The sequence below is a fragment of the Zosterops lateralis genome, assembly GCF_965231275.1.
Source record: "Zosterops lateralis genome assembly, chromosome: 9".
Taxonomy (NCBI): domain Eukaryota; kingdom Metazoa; phylum Chordata; class Aves; order Passeriformes; family Zosteropidae; genus Zosterops; species Zosterops lateralis.
The window spans coordinates 28,963,318-28,981,115 of record NC_139769.1 but is presented as its reverse complement, the minus strand read 5'-3'; the positions used below and the strand labels follow the sequence as shown (position 1 = coordinate 28,981,115).

Here is a 17,798-nt window from a genome sequence, read left to right as displayed (position 1 = left end):
GGCACCGAGTGTCAGACAGAGACGCTCCAGCCACTGTTCTGCACCTGCCGATGTAAAAGCCAGGCTCGGTTTCCAGCTGGGCACTCCGCCAAGGGCTCAGGTGAGCCACGGACACAAAGTGCTTCCCAACAGCCTTGCAGCCAGACACCTCCTTGGCATGGCTGGGAGGGCAGGGCAGCATTCCACTGGCTGCTTGCAGTCCACAAAGGGCTAAGCTGCCCGGAAGGTCTCAAACCATGTCTCCTTCAGGTAGACCATGGTCCTTGAGTCTCGTGTTCCTTTTGGGGATGGCAGCAGAGGGGATCAGCTGCCCGAGCAGGTGTAGCTGTCAGTACCTGGAGGTGAACTGCAGCGGGCAGCAGTTGCAGGAGTTCCCTGTGGACATCCCTCTGGACACCAGGCATCTGATTCTGGCAGCAAACAACGTCTCGTACCTGCCAGCGGTAGAATTGAGCTTCCTGGCTGATTTGGTCTATCTGGACTGCAGAAAGAACCTCTTGGGGGATGACCTGGATTTCACTTTCATTGGCGTGGCCAAGCTTGTCTATCTGGACCTCAGCTTCAACAACCTCACACAGGTCACTTTCAGCACCTTCTCCCACCTCCTGAGCCTGGTGGTGCTGAAGATCTCGGACAATCCCAACCTTGTAGCCATCGAGAAGGATGCTTTTGCCAACAACACCTGGCTAAGGCACCTGGATGTGAGCCGGACGGGCTTAACCTTCCTGGACACCAGCACTGTCCGGGACTTGCCCAACCTGAGGCTTCTGGGGCTCAGTGACAACCTGTGGCACTGCAACTGTTCCTTTTTGGACTTTGTCACCTGGATGATGGAGAGCGATGTGCATTTTCCAGGTGAGGGCTGTGTGAGCACAAATCTGCTTGGAACAGGGAGAGCCCTCTGTTCTCTTTCCCAAAACTTCAGTTCACAGGGCTGTGCCACTGCATGTCAACTGTGGGTGCCATTTTCTGCTGTCACACAAACCAGGGATGGGAGCAGCTGGGTTACACACACTCCACACATGAAGAGTCCCACTTGTTCACAGCCCTGGGGCAGCCAGGGAAGTGTAGTTTGTAGCGGGGACACTGCTGCTTCTCTAAAACACCTGGATCCAACCTCAGGTGTCCCTGTGCCTGCACAGCACCCCATGGCTGCAGCACCAAGAGCAAGGAGCCCAACACAGCTCCAGGGAGATGTGCACTGGGAAAGTCATTGCTCTGAATCTCCTGCCTTGTCTCCACCCCAAAATCATATTGGGCCCTTAGAGAGGGTGAGGCAGGGTAATCACCAGTTCCCTTTCCCATAAAAACACTGGTCCCAAGGGTGATGTTTTTCTTTGCAACTGCAGCACATGGACTTAGTTTCTCCAAGATGGGAAGAGACACAGCACAGCACACATGGACAAGGAAAGCTTTGGTTTCAGTAGTGCAGGGCACAATGGTGAGAGAGAGCTGCAAGAGAGAAATTGTTTGAGAAAGGCTGTCCACTGAAAAAGAAAGGGCCACAAAAGAGCCCAAGGGGAAAAAAGAGAAGGGCAGTTGGAGGCTGGTGTTAGGACAGAACTGAATTAAAGACATCTCAGTGTCTTTATTAGATCTAGTAAGTTCCTTATAGGCAATAAAGAGGGGTTTTTTCCACATACAAGCGATTATGGAACAGTGGAATAAAGTACAGCTCCCAGCAGTGAGATTGGAGATAACCCACTGAACCCTGCAACAGGAGAATAAAGCTCATTGCCGGCTGTTGGGGAGGGTGGGAGTAAGAAAGGCAGCCTTAAACTGAGGGTTATTCCAGGCCAAAGGGATATGGGGACAGAGCCTGGAATCTGCTGCAAGCAGACCCCAGCCTGGCCTTTAGAAAGGCTCCTGACCTTCAGAAATGTCTGTGCACCAGAGTTTTGAGCTCAGACAAAAAGCTGCCCAAGTTTGCATGGATTTGGGTAACAGAGAGATAAAAGCTCTCCAATTTTACTCAGGACCAGGAGCAAGAGCAGCATGAACAACATCACTCAGTCATATACAATACAGTGTAATGCAATAATAATCCCCCACGCCTTGTTCCCCTCTACCACTCTCATTCCATCCCATGCATCGAGCAGTGCCCAACCTGGGGCTCCCTTTCCCTCAGGCTCTTCCATCCTGTCCATCAAGCAGTGCCCAGCCCATGCCCACCACAGTGACTGTGGTCTGTGGGGTTCAAAACCTGCAGAGGAAGGAGAGGGCCATGGCTGAGGGCATACCCCACACCAATTCATCCTTCACTAGCTTGAAAGGGAGCAGGCAGCATCTGTTTTATCACTGCAGATATTGCAATATGACAGGGTGTGGTTGTTATTTCAGTGGAACTGAATCATTGATGAGTTGCCTCTGCTTCCCTCACAGAGCAGGTAAGGCTGTGCTTGACTGCAAACCACCCTCCTTGTCAAATACACAGCAGCATTTGACATTATTCCAGCATAATTTAGGCTGTATCACTTCAGAAGGTATTTGAGATGTTTAAAAAACCCAACACACACAGGTGCTCTTATAAGAAGCTGAAAGTGTTCAATCAGCAGAGATGAGCAGGGCAGGGACAGCAGTTTGCCACAGTGGCATAATCCAGTGGGCAGTATTATCCTATGGAGCCAACACTGCAATAAATATTCTGGCAACCTGGGAATTGCGGTTTGGCAAGGGTTTAGCACAGGTTTGGCACGAGTTTGGCTGTCAGATTTTACTCGAGCCATGGGGGGGAGGGGTGAAGTCTGCAGCTATTTTTCAGGCTTTTAGCAAGCACTCCCATAACTTTTCTAGCAGGACTCCTATTCATTAAATTATGATACAGGCTAGAGAGTCCTGCTTCTGCTCATCTCTCTGCAGATGCTGACAACATCACCTGCTACACCCCAGTGGGCCTGCGTGCCCTGAGGATGCCGGCAGCAGAGGCACAGCTCCACTTCAGCTGCCTGACTCAGCTGTACAAGCAGGATTATGTCTTTCTGTGCCTCGTTGGCTTCTGCATATTCCTTGCTGGCACCATGGCAGCCTGGCTGGCCGGCGTCTGTGCTGTCATCTACGAGGCCTATGCCTCAAAGGGGGAAGAAGAGGAGGAGGAGGAGGAAGACACAGCCACTTAGGATCAGCCCTTCTGAACTCCCATTGTGGGAACCAAAGGCAGGCCCTTCCTGCCTGATTTCCCATGTGTCCCACCCTAGATTTTTTTTTTTTTTTTAAGTGAAATAAAGCTGCAAGACAAGGAAGTATCTGTGCTCCAGTTTTCCAGTTTCACTTGCTGTTCTATACCCAGTCTTCTGCCACTGGGACTTGGGATTTGGGCAAAATATTCATTTTGGGGAGTTGTGAGAGGTGTGCACAGTGCCAGGCATTTTCGCTTCCACCCTACCCTACATTGAGACCACAGAACAGCAGGGACATATGGACTGGCTTGAAAGGATACTGAAATACAGGAAAGGTCCTGACACTATTCTGTAGCCAAGGACCTTCCTGGCCAAAAAACCCAGCAGGGCTTACTGGGATCAGCCTACACAGCTGGGGCCCCAGGGAATTACTGGATTGCTAAAGCCCCAGAGAATCCAAGAACTTCCTGCCGTGGAAAGGCAAAGAGATTAAAATCAGGAATTTTAGGAGCCCAGGATCCCACTGGTTCTTCCTTTCTTTCACATTACACTGGTGACAGCAAAAGAACCCTCTGTGCTCCTGCTGCAGCCAGAGCGCCTGGGCCTCCACTGTTGTATGAACATGTACAGAACTGCAAAGTCCAGCTCTGCTTTTGTGTCACATAACCCTAAAACTGTAATGTTTTAGAAAGTAAAAATACTGCTTACACACTCTCCAAATATTCTTGGAAATGGGTTGTGTGTCCATACCAAAGTGTCAGAGTTACATCCACAGGGAGATGTAAGATCCTTGTTACCGCCAGCGCTGGGAATTGCCAAGGGAAGTATCTGCTTACATGACCCAGCAACTCCACGTGTGAAACACGGCAGGCTCTGCTGAGATAACAGGGGAAACCAGGGGATTTCAGCAAGCACGGTGTGAATTACCAAACTTAGAGCCATTAAACAGTAGACTGCCAATCAAGGCTGACACCTCTGAGCTGTAATGGGTACGGCACAAAGGGCATGGGGGAAAGGGTGAGGATAAGGATGTCTGTGTGCTGGGGACACGGGCAGAGCTGCTGGGGGCCAGCAGCACGCCAAATCCCTCCTCAGCCCCACAGGCAGCCCTGTCCCGCTCCTCTCCGGCAGCCGCAGGCAGACTGATCGCGCCTGGCCGAGCCCCGCCTGCGGGCGGTGCTGCGGGCGGGCCCTTCCCGCCGCCCCCGGCCCCGTCCCGGCTCCGTCCGCAGCGCCCGGGCCGCTCCGCGCCGCGGGTGAGTGCAGGCCGGGGGGCGCTCCCGGGGCACGGGAACTCCGCTTGTGCCGGTGGAGAACAGAGGAGGCACCGTGGCGGTCTCGCTGGCGGGGGAGGCTCCGGGGGAAGGGGCTGAGGGACGAGCAGGGCCCGGGGCTCGCCCGGCCCAGCCCGGCCTGCGCAGGGCTCGGGCCCGGGGGCGAGCGGGGCCGCAGGGCGACAAAAGGCTCTGCCGGCTCCAAGGGCTGAGCTTACATCGGGTAATTCAGTCCGGGTTCACGCCTGGGGCTGTTAAAAGAGCCTTAATGCGCTTTGCTGACTCAAAGCAGCTGCAGTGTTGAGGCAGAGTTGGTTGGGAAGGACCCCCTTTCTGCGGCCGCTCTGGGCCGTGTCGTGCTCCAAAATCTCGTGTCTGAGGCTCCAGCCGGAAACACCGCAAGGTAAAAGGCAGAAATTGAATCTTGTGCACTGTGACGGTGCTTGTCAGCAAAGCCCTTGCACTGCGAGCAAAGGTTGCCGAAGCGCTCCGGGCACCACAATCCGGAAATCACCGTGGGAGTCCTGGTGACTTTGGAGTGCTTTATGTGCCTCCAAATTACGGGAGCAAAGGTGTGAGGTACACTTTGATATCAATAGTGTAAGAGCAGCAGTTTTGTGACACACCCGGTTTAATGCTTTGCTGTGCTCTTTGCTCCCGAGATAAAGCCCCAGATTATAATTCAGTGCTGGAAGATTAAATGCTTGGTTCTCCAACAACCTTGCAATTTGAAGGAGGAAATGTGGCCACCAACCTGCTCTACATGTTTTATTTTCAGTGTCACCTGTCAGGGGCTAACCTCAATTACAGGTTCATGCAGCTGACTTTTCATTACCTCAGGGCTTTAATATTCTTACTGATAATTGTTTACCACACTTCCTGTGGACAAAGCCAGCTGGTGTCTTCACCTTGCTCCATCAATGATAATCCTTTGGAAATGAGAAAAAAAAAACCCTCTAGTCCCCAGAGATCCCTTGTGAGGGGTGCAGGAGGAAGACTTTGCTGCAGCTCGCTGAGGTGGCCTGTTTTTCCCCACACTGACAGATTGTGCTGGTGGGTCAGTGCAGAGACACCAAAACCTCACTGCACCGTGGAGGCACCAGCTGGGGTTTGATTGGGAGAATTATCTCGGTGCTGGAGGGAGGTCTCTGCTGCCTTCTGCTGTGCTGTGTCATGCAGCACCCTCCAGGGTCGCCCAGACAGGCTTCTGAGGTTTGGGGTTGTGCAAGATGGCTGTGGGGAAGGGCCCTTGTGCTCTCTGGAAGCTGGGAGGGAGCTGGAGTGCTCTGTGTGGGGCAGGGCAGGCTTATGGGGGCTGGTGAGCAGGAAAGAGTGAGAATGTGGGGCAGCATGGCACAGGATGCACCTTCTGCCCTGTGCTCCTGTCTCAGGCCTGCATGAGGGAGCACAGAGCCGTTAAACAAAAGCCACACAGGTCCTGGTGTCCCCCGGCTGCTGGTGCAGATGTTTGTAATGCCAGTAGCTGTGTGTTGGAGCTGTTCACCAGTTGGTGACTCTGAGAGCGTTCCTGGGAGCTGCAGGGCTGAGCATTGGTCATCTGGCCAGTGGCTTTTTACCCAAAAGTTCAGTTGCCATTGCCGTGGTGGTGGGTTTTATTAGTATTTTATATAAAGATGACCTTAGCAGTACAAATTAATCATGATGCAGTCCAGCTCCTTCCAGCTCAGGGGATTTCTGAGCCAGCTTCTATTATAATTCCCAACTTACCTCTTATTCCCAGAACTTGCTCAGTTTCCTGTTGAATTTATGAGAATTGCCTGCATTGACAATGTCCCTTGGCAAGGAGTTCCACAGGTCTGGTTCCCAGTGCATGAAGAAACATCTCTCTTAGGGAACAGGCTGGAAATAAACTGACCCCATTTGGGGGCCCCCAGCTCTGGGGGGAAAGGCCCATGAATTTCTGCCCAGGCTGCACTAAGGTTCTCCAGACACCACTTCCCACCAATGCTTAGGTGATTTTAAGCCTTGCTTGACAGGAACTATGCAGAGAACCCCTGGTCTGTGCAGGCTCCAAAAGGTACAAATTCCTTCAGCCAGTCCCTGTGCTGGTAGCTCCTGGGATCCAAGCTCAGCAACTCTTCCATGCACACATATCCTGTGTTGCCACTTCCCCAGAACACTCACAGGCTCCCTTTCTCCAGCAGCACCAGGATGGCTGTTCTCTCCAAGGAATATGGCTATGTCATGCTGACCGGGGCTGCCAGCTTTGTCCTGGTCATGCACCTTGCCATAAACGTGGGCAAGGCCCGCAAGAAGTACGGTGTGGAGGTGAGTGCTCACCCTGGGGGCATGGCAGGGGTGGAGCCAGTCTGCTGACAACCTAGGGGACACCTTGAGCAGTTTGGGGTGACTTGCTGACATTCCCTGCCCCATCACACAGATGTGGAAGGGATGGGGCTGCTGTGGCTCTCCAGAAAGCATAATGGAGCTTGGGATTTGGCACCAAGATAAAAGCATGTGGCTTTGAGCTTGGCAGCACTGATGGGCAAGAAACTGCTTGGCCCTTTTTCCCTGCAAAATAAGACCTGATGCAGCACCGGGGGGAAAGGGGTCATAGTGGCACAAAAGTACCAGGAGGGTTTCTCAGACTCAGGGGGAACATGTGAACCCTCTCAAAAGTCTTTCAAGTGACCTTCCCTCACTATCCATTGGGAGCCTTTAAGCCACGCAGAGGTGTGGGCTGGGTGGGGACAGCTGAGTCAGGGCCATGGCATGCAGGGGCTTGCTGTGCCACTTGGCTTCAGCACAAACCACTGCTCCTTTGCCCTTTCACCACTTCATTCACGGAAGTGACAAGCAGAGGTGGGCACGAGGACAGCTCCAGCTGCCTGATGGGGTGATTCCTGCTGCATCAAGTCAGGATTGGAGCAAATGTACCCAGGGCACATGGTGCACAGAGGGCTGCATTTGAGGCCTGGAGAAGCCTCTGCAGCCAGGCAGCAGCTCCAGGAAGGCAGTGACCTTGAACACAGCTTTTGGTAGGCCCCAGGACAGGCACAGGCTCTAATCTGCCATTGCAGGTTGGTCTTGCAAGCACTCAGGCAGCCCTGGGCTCCTGGGGAGAGGAGCTGCAGGCCACACTTGCTGATGCTTTGCTGCTGGATTATTCTTTGGCAGTACCCCACCATGTACAGCACAGACCCTGAAACCGGGAAGATGTTCAACTGCATCCAGCGTGCGCACCAGAACACGTGAGTGACACCCTGGAACACACGGGATTGGGGGGCAGGGCCCACAGCCCCAGAGGTGCTGCTGCCACTGCTTTGATCCAGGCTCAGCCCTGCAGCGCTTAGCAGGAAGGTCCATCCCATGCCTTAAACTATGGGATGGTGGAGTGAAGCCGTCTCCTCTTCCCCACCTCCCGCCAATTTGCTTCCATGGGTAGATCTTAAGACATGAGGAATCTTGTTTCCAGAAGGTGCTGCTCTGTTGTGCTGCCCACATCTCCCTGCGAAGAGGCCAAAGTCCACCCAGCTCCTGTGGACAGGCTGCAACAGCACAGCAGAGGGGTGCTGGGGAGCACAACTCCTGGGAAATGTTTAGAGTGGCTTAGGGAACAAAATGGAAAGAGTGGGTGGGTGTCCTGGGAGAGAGGCACAGGCAGGAGGAAGCCCCTAAAACTGTGGGTGCTCAGATCCCTTCTTTCCTCGGCACTGAGCACAGAAACTCATAATGAGCCCAAAATACCCTTGGCAGGGGATGTTTGTAGTTTCTGCCTCTCTGGAGTTTCATCTTTGTAAGCACAAACACAACCTCCTCACTTTTATTTCCAGATTGGAAGTCTACCCTGCCTTCCTGTTCTTTTTGGGCACTGGTGGACTCTACCACCCGGTAAGTGGTACAGAGCTCTGCTCTGGCTCCCTGACCTGGGCAGGGTGGGGGCAGGAGGCCAAGACAGCCCCTTCAGTAGCCACATCACACTTCACAGCAGTGCCCCTTCTTAAAATTTATTTGTAAAGGTCTTCTGCAGGAGAATCACAACTAATAAACTCATCACTGCTGTTTCAGCTATTAGAGCCTTTCCTTCCCCTAAAGGTGCCTTCTTAGACAAAGCAAAGCATTTGCAGCCTCCAGGCACTAAGGGGGAAGAATCCCTTCAGCCCAGTTTTTCCAAGCCCTGCCAAAGGAAGTCAACAAAAGCCTGGATTATTTTTAACTGAAGGATGCAGACAACTTGGGAGGAGGCAGGCACATGGGAGAGGCCAAATCCAGTAGCTGTCTTTGCCATCAAAAGACACATTAGGTCTTTCCTGAAGACAGACTCCTTTTCCAAGAGGGAAGGAAGCAGCATAGGGACATCTGCCAAATGGGAGCTATATTGAAGTGAGCTCTAAATTTAAGAGTCAAGGTGGAAGTTTGGAGCACTTGCTGGAGGCAGTGGAGCAGGGCTTGGAGCAGCAGCTGCCTCCACAATCCTGGTTCTTGCTCTGGCTCTAACTGGCCAGGGGTGAAATGAGATTGAGCACCTGACTTTGCTCAAGCCTCTGAAGCCTTTAATGCTTCTCCTTTCTCTGCAGCGAGTTGCCACAGGGCTTGGCATCACCTGGATCCTTGGGAGACTCCTCTATGCCTATGGCTACTACACAGGAGGTAGGACCCTGCCCTGCAGCACACACAGGGGCCTTGGAGACTCAGGTCTCCTACAGTGGCCTCAGGACTATTTTGCTCCCAGCCAGGTGTGGAGGAAAGGGTGCAGGTCTGCAGGCTGTTGGGAAAAGCTCTCATCCCACAGGAATGCCTACCCTAGGAGGCTTGAGCTGGTGTCTCTTGCTTTGCCCAGGGGATTTCTTTAGTTCCTGCTCTCTCTTCAGTCTCCAGGGTGGGCTAGTCTTTCAGTGAACTGACAAATGCTGCTTTTTTTTTTCAGATCCCAAAAAGCGAAGCAGAGGGGCCCTTGGCTCCGTGGCACTCCTTGGGCTGGTGGGCACAGGTGTCTATTCAGCTTTCCAGCAGCTGGGCTGGAGGTGCGAGTGGAGCTGCAGCTGCTAAAGGGAGTTTTCTTCTGTTTTCTTTTAGAACCCTCAGGTTCCTGTGTTTTTCCCTTTTCTTACTCAATAAAAGGAAGTTGTTCATTCTGTATTTTCATTCTAAACTTACAGAGGGTTTTCTTAAGAAGCTCTGCAGAATACTAGAACTACTCTGGGTTTTGTAGGACTACAGAAATCTGTCTGTCAGGCAGAGATGTTCCTTCTAGCTTTTATGATTTTAGTGATCAAAAAGCCACCTTGCAGCTCATTTAACCCATACAGCAACAGTCCCATTTCTGGACCCCTCAATTCATGTCACTCTGAGAAGATGTTCCAGAGTAAGTATTTATTTGATTGCTAAAAAAAGATGTAGGCAGACAATTGAAGTTGTTGCTTCATGATGTGTATAAAAGAACAGTAAGTTTACAGGAAGGAAGTGAGATAGCTTTCACTATTCTGTGCTGGAGCTCACCACCACTCTTGTGTGGAGGTGATTCTCAGGGCCAGGCCTGGCCCAGGCAGCATCAGCCAACCCTCCCCACAATGTTTTGTCCCATTTGTAAGTAAGGCACAGATAGAAAAAAAACAGAACATGAGGTTACCGAGGGAATAAACAATGCTACACTTAAGGCTTTTACGTGGTCACAGAATAGACAGAGTCAGGATAGTTGCAGGATATTATTGTGTCCAAGAGCTTACATGTGTACCGAGTAGGGTCCTACCTGTTCAGAACCCAGAACTGAAGCTGATGGTGCATGGAAGGCAATGGGAATCAAGGCACACAGCCTGGGAAGCATGGGCCTGGCCTCTGGTAACACCTCTGTGGCTGCAGGAGCTGCTGCCAAAAGCCAGATTGGTGCCTCCTGCTGTGCTTCCCATTGTCCACCAGCCAGGTCAGGGCTGAGCCCTGTGTGTACAGCCCCCTGTCAGGAGCAGGGTGGTTAAATGATTCCCCCAGGCCCTGACAACTGTAGGGTACTTTATTGCTGTGTACATGATCCACATCTGTTGCTGGCAGGAAAGAGCTGCCTGAGGATTCCCTGAGCAGGCCCCAGGGCCACTAAAACACAGACTCCACATCACCCATCTCCACGCAGACAGTCTTCAGCTGAGAGTAGTACTCGATGGCTGCCCGGCCATTCTCCCTGCCAAATCCTGGGAATCCAGGGAAGAGCTGCAGTGAGGACACAGCTCCAGGCAGTGCCAGGGGCCACTCCAAACCCCTGGAGCTGGCATATGCCAGGGGAGGTCACACAGAGCTCACCTGAGAACTTGTATCCTCCGAAAGGCAGCTCTACAGGGCTGACATTGTAGTTGTTGATGAAGCACATCCCAGCCTTGAGAGCAGCCACTACCCTGTGAGCCTTCTGGATATCCCTGCAGGAAAAGGGCAATTCAGTGGATCCTTTCCTTCCCTCCCAGACAACATCCACTGGAGAAAGGCCAGCAGGCCACAATGCTTTTTGGAGTCCAGCCTGCCCTACTCTGTCTTTGCCTGCTCAAAGGAGCAATTCCCAAGGATGCTCCAGGTGCATTCAACTCAAGATGGCAGGACAAGGACACCAGCAATACAGAGTGGGGCAAGTAGCCAACAGCAGCACAGCAGGCTTCTGATGCATCCTGGAGGTGCAGGAAGGCAGGCAGCAGGCCAAGCCAGGTTGGGAGGTACCCAAGGGACAGCTGGGCCCACCCAACACTTCAGGAGAATATAGAAGATGAGCAGTCATTTACAAATTTCCCTTTTGGCAATCCCTTGCTTTAGCTTTTCTGGAAGAGGATGCCCAGGCCCAGGCCCTGCAGGAGGATCAGCAAATCACTGCAGTATTTCCCCTCCCCAGAATGATTCCACAACACTGCCCAGTCATACCTGGTGAAAACACCACCTGCCAGGCCAAATTTGGTGGCATTGGCTCTCTCCAAAACCTCTTCCTCCGTGTCAAAGGGCAAGATGGCCATGACAGGCCCAAAGATCTCTTCCTTCACACACGTCATGTCATCCTTACAGTTCCCTGGAAGCATGGCAGAGCACAAGTGCTTCAGGAGGAAGAGCAGCAGCACAGCCTGTGCATTCAGCAACCCACACAGCCTTGGAGGCAGCACCCAGCACAGCAGAGCAGCCAGGCACACCCTGCATCTCAAAAGCACCAATGGCACCATTCCTGTCAGGCCTTCCAACAGCACAGACTTCCCTGGATGCAGTTCTTGGAAGCCTCAGCTCTAAGACCCTCATCTAAGTGCCAGTCCATGCTGGAGACATCACAGAACCAGGTGACAAAGCTGAACTCTGCTTTCTCAGGAGAAATCCCACAGCATCCATGGTACCATGACTGAGATGGATCCTACCTAGCACACAGGGCCGCATGTAGTAGCCATTCTTCAGCTTCGGGTCATCTGGCACGTACAGGTCCCCACCACACAGCACCTCTGCCCCCTGGAAAACAGCCAGGAGAGGAAGGGATGAAGGCACATCCAGGAGCATCCTGCTCAGCTCTGCCTGGCCCTTGGCCTATCCCAGCAGGCTCTGCTAAAAAGTTTGTCCCCCTCTTTCTTATGAGCCCCTGTTATGTACTGAAATCCTGCAATGAGGTGTCCCCAGAGCCTTCTCTCCAGGCTAAACCACCCCAACTCTCAGCCTTTCCTCATGTGTTTTTCTTGTGCTGAGGATTCCAGAGCTTGAAGTGGGGTCTCACCAGAGCAGGTCAGAGGGGCAGAATTCCCCCTCACCTGCTGCCCATACTGCTCTGGATGCAGCCCAGGACATCAGGGGTTTCTGGGTGCCAGCACCCATGGCTGGGACATGTCCAGCCTCTCATCCACCAGCACTCCCAAGCCCTTCCTCGCAGGGCTGCTCCATCTGCTCATCCCCCAGCCTGGACTGAAACCAGGGGCTGCTCTGACCCAGGTGCAGCACCTTGTACTTGGCTCAAATCACCTCCCTGTCCTCCATGTGCCTTAACACAACTTCTTAACACAAGAGGAGATCACCTGTTCCAAGATCTTTCCACAGTCACAGTGGTGAGGCTGATGGGTCTGTAATTCCCAGGCTCTTCCTGTCCACTCTTTTTGAAAATGGGTGTTTTTCCTTTTCCAGTCACCTGGGACTTCACCTGCCTGCCATGACTTTTCAAGTATCATGGAGAATGGCTCAGCAGCTACATCAGTTAAATCTCTGAGGACCCCAGGATGCATTCCATCAGATCCCACAGACCTGTGTATCTAGTGGTCCCACACCCACTGAATAAACCAAAAAAACCCAGCTTAACTGGCAATGCACAGGAGAGCAGCTGGAAGTGTGTTTGTAACAAGAGAAACATTTTAGGGCAACCACAATGCAGCATCACAATCTCACCTGCTCCTTTGCCTGCTTGATAAAGCCCTGCACACGATTCAGGTGGGGCCGGTTGATGAGGGCTCCCATCCGTGTGTCCTCCAGAAGAGGGTCTCCAATTTTGATTTTCTGGGTGCGTTTCACCACCTCCTTTGTGAAGGTATCCAGGATCTTCCTCTCCACAAACACCCGGGTGCCGTTGCAGCACACCTGGGGCACAGGACAGGCAGCTCAGGATAGGAAACAGCACTCCACAGCCCTTCCCTGCTTGGGTCCCACTCCAGAGGCTCTTGGAAAAGCCTCTCCATAGCTGCTACAACAGCTAACTTGTCCCTGGGGACAAGGAACACAAGGAGATTACCCTGCACTCAACAGTCCTTGCTGTACACAGTGATTCTGATGCCACCAGGTGGCAAAAACGCATCAGGTCACCAGCAGCAGAGACCTCGAGCTGACTTCTGAATTCCCAAAAATGACCCCGTGGAGTGAATTTGCCAACGGGATTACACAAAACCTGCAGCACAGGTGGATATCCCGAATTTGGGAAGGACACAACTCTGTCCTCAGGCTGGAACCTGCTCCCCCACCAAGGGACATCAGCACAGTTTCTCTTGACTTGTGAGCACCCAGGGCACAGAAGCAGCTGTGCTGAGCTGGGTGCTTGGTGCCAGGGAGGCTCCATGTCTGGGAAGGACAGGACAGGACACTGGCTAAGTGTGTCCTGTGGCTAAGGCACACTCTGCTGGCACACCCTGCCCTGGCTCCTGCAAGGGCATCCCTTCTGACACTGCACAGGGAAAGGTGTGGCAAGACAGGAGCTTCAGGGCATCCCTCACTCACAGGAGGTCACAGGCTGGCCCCACCTTGCCTCCCTGGGAAGGGGCACTCCTGCCCCACAGACACTCACCTCACCCTGAGTAAGGAAGTTGGCCATGAGGGCTCCCTTCACAGCATTCTCCAGATCAGCATCTGAGAAGATGATAAGGGGGGATTTGCCCCCCAGCTCCAGGGTGACTGGCTTAATCCCTTTAGCTGCCATCTCCATGATCTGAGGGGAACAAGGACAGGAGAGAGAAGTGACCCACTGGCCAAGGGGAGGCTGATGGAGAGAGGCAAGAGAGACCCAAAGGGAGAGCTCCTGCAGGACCATTCACCCACAAGAGAAACAGCAAAAAAGACCAAGCTGGGTTCCCTAGATGTGCCGAGTTCAGACTGAGGACAGCCTCAGAGGGTTTGGGGTTGGTTTTTTTGCAGATAAAACCAACAAAACCTGAAGGGGCATTTGCAGGAACTTTCCTGCTCAGTGTAAGCTGCAGGCAGCTGTAGCTGCCATCTGCCACTGCAACCCACAGGTACACACGTGTAGGGAGAGTTCACAGGACACTTCCCCCCTTCAACTCAGAATTCATTTCCAAAAGTCTTTCTTTAATTTTGGAATAATAAATTGAGGGTGAGAAACTCACAGAAATTTTCCCCTTGCTTAAAAACAGGAGGTTGCATGCAGCTTTAGTGCTTTATGGCAGCCAGGAAGACATTTTTCTAGTGCTGCTGTTTCGTGTACTCTCCTCCAGACACCAACACCCACCTGAGCAGCTCAGAGACTTCACTGCAACCAGGGGCTAAGCAAGTGAAGCTGACCAAGGGGCTTCTCTCCCAAGCCCATGCCCAGCAGGTTAAATGGATCCCCAGCATGACCCCACTCCTTGCTCAGCCCCAAAAATGCTGACCCACACTCTGCCTCTACAAGCCCCCTGCAGAAAAGCTCAAGGAGGTATCAACTACAACCCCTCATCTCAAGGTGCCTTTACCTTCATGCCAGTTGGCACGCTGCCAGTAAAAGAGATTTTGGCCACATCTGGGTGCTGGCAGAGGAGCTGGCCTGTGGCAGCCCCACCCTGCACCACGTTGAAGAGTCCCTTGGGCACTCCAGCCTCTGTGAAGATCTCTGCCAACCTCACCACAGAAATGGGGGTGAAGGGTGAAGGCTTGAAGACCATGGCATTGCCTAAGGGAACCCAGACACAGGTGAGGTGGGCTTAGCACCCAAACTGCTTCAGGGAACAAACAAAAACAATCCCCACCCCACACAGTGAGTTTTTCTCAACAGATCCCAGAAGTTCCCCCCCAAGAGAAGAGAAACACTTTCAGCTGATCACTGCAACTTAAGGGTGCCCTTCCACCTGGGGGAGATGGGTCCTGCCCTGCAGACATTTCTAGAGACCTTCCCCATCTGGTATCAGTGTTTTTTCTGGATACACTCCTAACCTCTTGACATCTGACATGCTCCTTTTTCCATTTCCCTTCCCTTTCTCCCAGAGTAACAGCCTAAACATTCTGCTAATCCTTCAACGCTTCAAGGTGATCACAGACTTCATCCCAAAAAATCATTCTTCCCCACAGGATCACTTGGCTTTGAAGAGACCCTTGTGTGGGCAGAAAGGCTCCATTACCACAGGCCAAGGCTGGGCCAGATTTCCAGCAGGCAATCTGGAAAGGGTAATTCCAGGCTCCAATCCCAACACACACCCCAAGGGGTTCTCTCCGAGTGTACCCAAAGGATCCCCCTGGAAGCTGGATGTGTTCACCTGCAAAGAAAGAGCCAGGAGGTAGAAAAGAGCAGAGTCCTTTCTTGTCTGATCAGAGCCCCCAGGGGTCAGGTCTGGCTTTGCCCCAGCAAGCTCACAAGAAGGAGTGTGAGTGCCCACAGAGGATGGCAGCATTGGGCAGAGACCTCTCAGAATCCTTCCAAGGTCTCCAGGAAAAGGGATGGTCCATCTCTCAGAGAAATCAGCAGCAAAGGTGGCTTTGTGCCATTGGAGTTACCAGGGAAGGTGGGACAGAGAGCAAGGAGCAAACTCCAGTAACCTCCTCACCCGCCAGAGATCCTGCCAGCCCTGCGTAATACTCCAGGCACTGCCAGGATATGTCGATGTCCACTCTGGCTTCAAAGATGGATTTCCCATTGTTGATGGTCTCCATGGTGGCAATTTCATCTCTCTGCTCCTGTGAGAGGCACAGGACAGAGACAACATGTTAGAGAAGCCTGGAGGAGAACTCTATAAGGAGACAGCTGCTTCCCAAGCACACAAGTCCCAAACAAGATCCTGTCATGAAAAACGGATCATCTCCAAAAGGGACATTCCCAACTGCTGTTTATCCATTTCCCCATGGGCAGGGCAATGTCAAAGGGAAAGCTGCTGGGGTTCACTGCTGCTCCAGTCTTGTTTAACATCCCTGTTTATCTAAAAGATGAACAAACATGAACTTAGAAGCTGTCTGGCAAACAATGATTAGAATTCGCAGAACTAAACTGGAAAGAGCAAACAGCAAGATGAGGATGGAACCAGAGGCCAGCGAAGAGGGACCAAGCAATGGAGCTAGGCAGTATCCTTTAACAGTCCATCTCCCAGGCAGAAATACTACCCTGCTCTGGAAGTCTGGCAAAAGCAAAAGTTTGGCATAAAGAAAAGTTTTCTCATGACTTATACACACACTGGGGAAAGAAGGTCTGGGTTCTTGCAGATCTGTGTCTTGATGAAGATTAACTCTGATGCCCAAGAACCTGTTATCTCAGAAAGGAGTCTGTGTCAAACCTCACTTATGTGCATCCTCCCCCATGTGTATTATCTGATAGATAAAAACCAGTACTCCTACTTTCTCTTAATGCCAGGACACATTCCAGTCGTGTAACAACAGCCTCCGACAAGCCAAAAGTTCAGCAACGCCAGTTATGCAATTTCAGCTTTGAAACTGTGTGCAGTGAAATTTAATCTTTGGAGCTGTTAAATAAAACCCTGCAGGACGCCAAATGGGTGGTTTCAGCTTTATGTTTTCTAACAGAATTAAGCTGAGAAAGCATACATTGGCCTTGAATCCAGTGATAAGACCAAAGCTGCACTCAGGGATGCTGACTCCAGTGATAAGAGCAAAGCCTTGCCTGGGGCAGCTTCCTGTCTCTTCTGGCCAAAGGTGGGTTTTAACTCCTGAGCAACTCCTGGAGCTCTGCCAGCCCTGCTGAAGCCCCCAAGAGCCACAATAACCCACAAGGAAGCTCAGGGACAGAACCACCCCTCTCTCCCCCAACATACCCGGATAATTCTGGCAGCCTCCAGCATCACCCGGCACCGCTCCATGCCCGACATCTGACTCCATATTTTAAAGGCAGCTTTTGCACTCTGCACAGCCAGATCAACTTCCTTCTCCCCAGAGCAGGGCACCTTGCACAGCACACGACCTGGGCACGTTTCAAACAGGGAATGAATGAGATGGAAAATCAGAAAGGGGGCCCAGAACATGGTTTACCTTGCACCAAACCCCACATACTTCAGTCAAGCACCTATACCAGGCACAGAATTTCCCACTGAAACCCAGGGAAGATGAGACACTGATTTGTAATTAGCCACAGAAGACGTGCTGCAGTTCAGCTGGTCCGAAAAGAGCTGACAGTCTCCATAGTCGTGTTATGGTTACTAATTAGCTCCAGTTGCTTCAAAATTCCTGGATTTCCCAGCTGAGTTGGTTACACTTTTATGACCCTCTTCAGGACTCTGGTTACACATTCCTCAGGACGGTTAAACGCCTGGGAGTGATTCCAATATCAGCTACATACCGATAACTACGATCACATAACTATAGAGATATTTAAACCTCTATAATTGGGGTTTTGCCAGAGTCAGACTGCATTTTGCGTCTGACAGAGCGAGAGCCGATTTCTGCATAAGGAAGGGCGATGACCGAGCGCTGTAGGCAGAGCTCAGCCACTACAGCAGGGGCGCAGCGGGGCGGGCAGGGCAGCCCGGTGAGCTGGGGGAACGCCGAGGACAGCGGGCCCTGCAGGCACACAGGCTCCCCTGCCCCTGGAGGTTCCCCGGTACCTGTGGCCGGCTCGAACACCTCCTCCAGCTGCCCGCCGTCGGTGGGCTGGACGCGGGCGCCCGCGCGGTAGTTGAGCGGCTGCTGCACGGTGACGGTGCCGGTGGCGGAGCTCATGGCGAGGCCGGGGCCGAGTGCGCGCAGCCGGGGGAGGAGGGGGAGGCTCGGCAGCCGGGGGAGGCGAAGGAGGAGTCTCGGCAGGCAGGACTGCGCCAACATC

The 17,798-nt window shown here is 52.6% G+C and overlaps 3 protein-coding genes across 4 annotated transcripts; 2 read left to right on the top strand and 1 right to left on the bottom strand.

Annotated features, from left to right (window-relative positions):
* Window positions 1-236: 236 nt before the first annotated feature.
* On the top strand, window positions 237-3,308 carry LRRC52 (leucine rich repeat containing 52; the record flags this gene model as incomplete). Its single annotated transcript, XM_083867099.1, has 2 exons — window positions 237-855; window positions 2,860-3,308. The coding sequence occupies 2 exons, from the start codon at window positions 237-239 to the stop codon at window positions 3,114-3,116; spliced, it is 876 nt and encodes a 291-aa protein (XP_083723225.1). The 3' UTR covers window positions 3,117-3,308.
* A 3,212-nt stretch (window positions 3,309-6,520) lies between these two features.
* On the top strand, window positions 6,521-9,490 carry MGST3 (microsomal glutathione S-transferase 3). Its single transcript, XM_083868063.1, has 5 exons — window positions 6,521-6,679; window positions 7,529-7,602; window positions 8,185-8,242; window positions 8,929-9,001; window positions 9,279-9,490. The coding sequence occupies exons 1-5, from the start codon at window positions 6,563-6,565 to the stop codon at window positions 9,398-9,400; spliced, it is 444 nt and encodes a 147-aa protein (XP_083724189.1). The 5' UTR covers window positions 6,521-6,562; the 3' UTR covers window positions 9,401-9,490.
* A 219-nt stretch (window positions 9,491-9,709) lies between these two features.
* Window positions 9,710-17,711, bottom strand: ALDH9A1 (aldehyde dehydrogenase 9 family member A1). Of its 2 annotated transcripts, none has more exons than XM_083867399.1 (11): window positions 17,581-17,711; window positions 16,795-16,940; window positions 15,580-15,709; window positions 15,157-15,291; window positions 14,515-14,711; window positions 13,614-13,754; window positions 12,728-12,916; window positions 11,722-11,809; window positions 11,246-11,387; window positions 10,643-10,755; window positions 9,710-10,533 (listed from the first exon to the last, which is right to left on the bottom strand). In XM_083867399.1, the coding sequence occupies exons 1-11, from the start codon at window positions 17,693-17,695 to the stop codon at window positions 10,439-10,441; spliced, it is 1,491 nt and encodes a 496-aa protein (XP_083723525.1). In that variant the 5' UTR covers window positions 17,696-17,711; the 3' UTR covers window positions 9,710-10,438. The 2 variants fall into 2 exon arrangements, with proteins under 2 accessions (XP_083723525.1, XP_083723526.1); XM_083867400.1 differs by lacking the exon at window positions 17,581-17,711 and adding an exon at window positions 17,030-17,134.
* Between the last annotated feature and the right edge of the window lie 87 nt (window positions 17,712-17,798).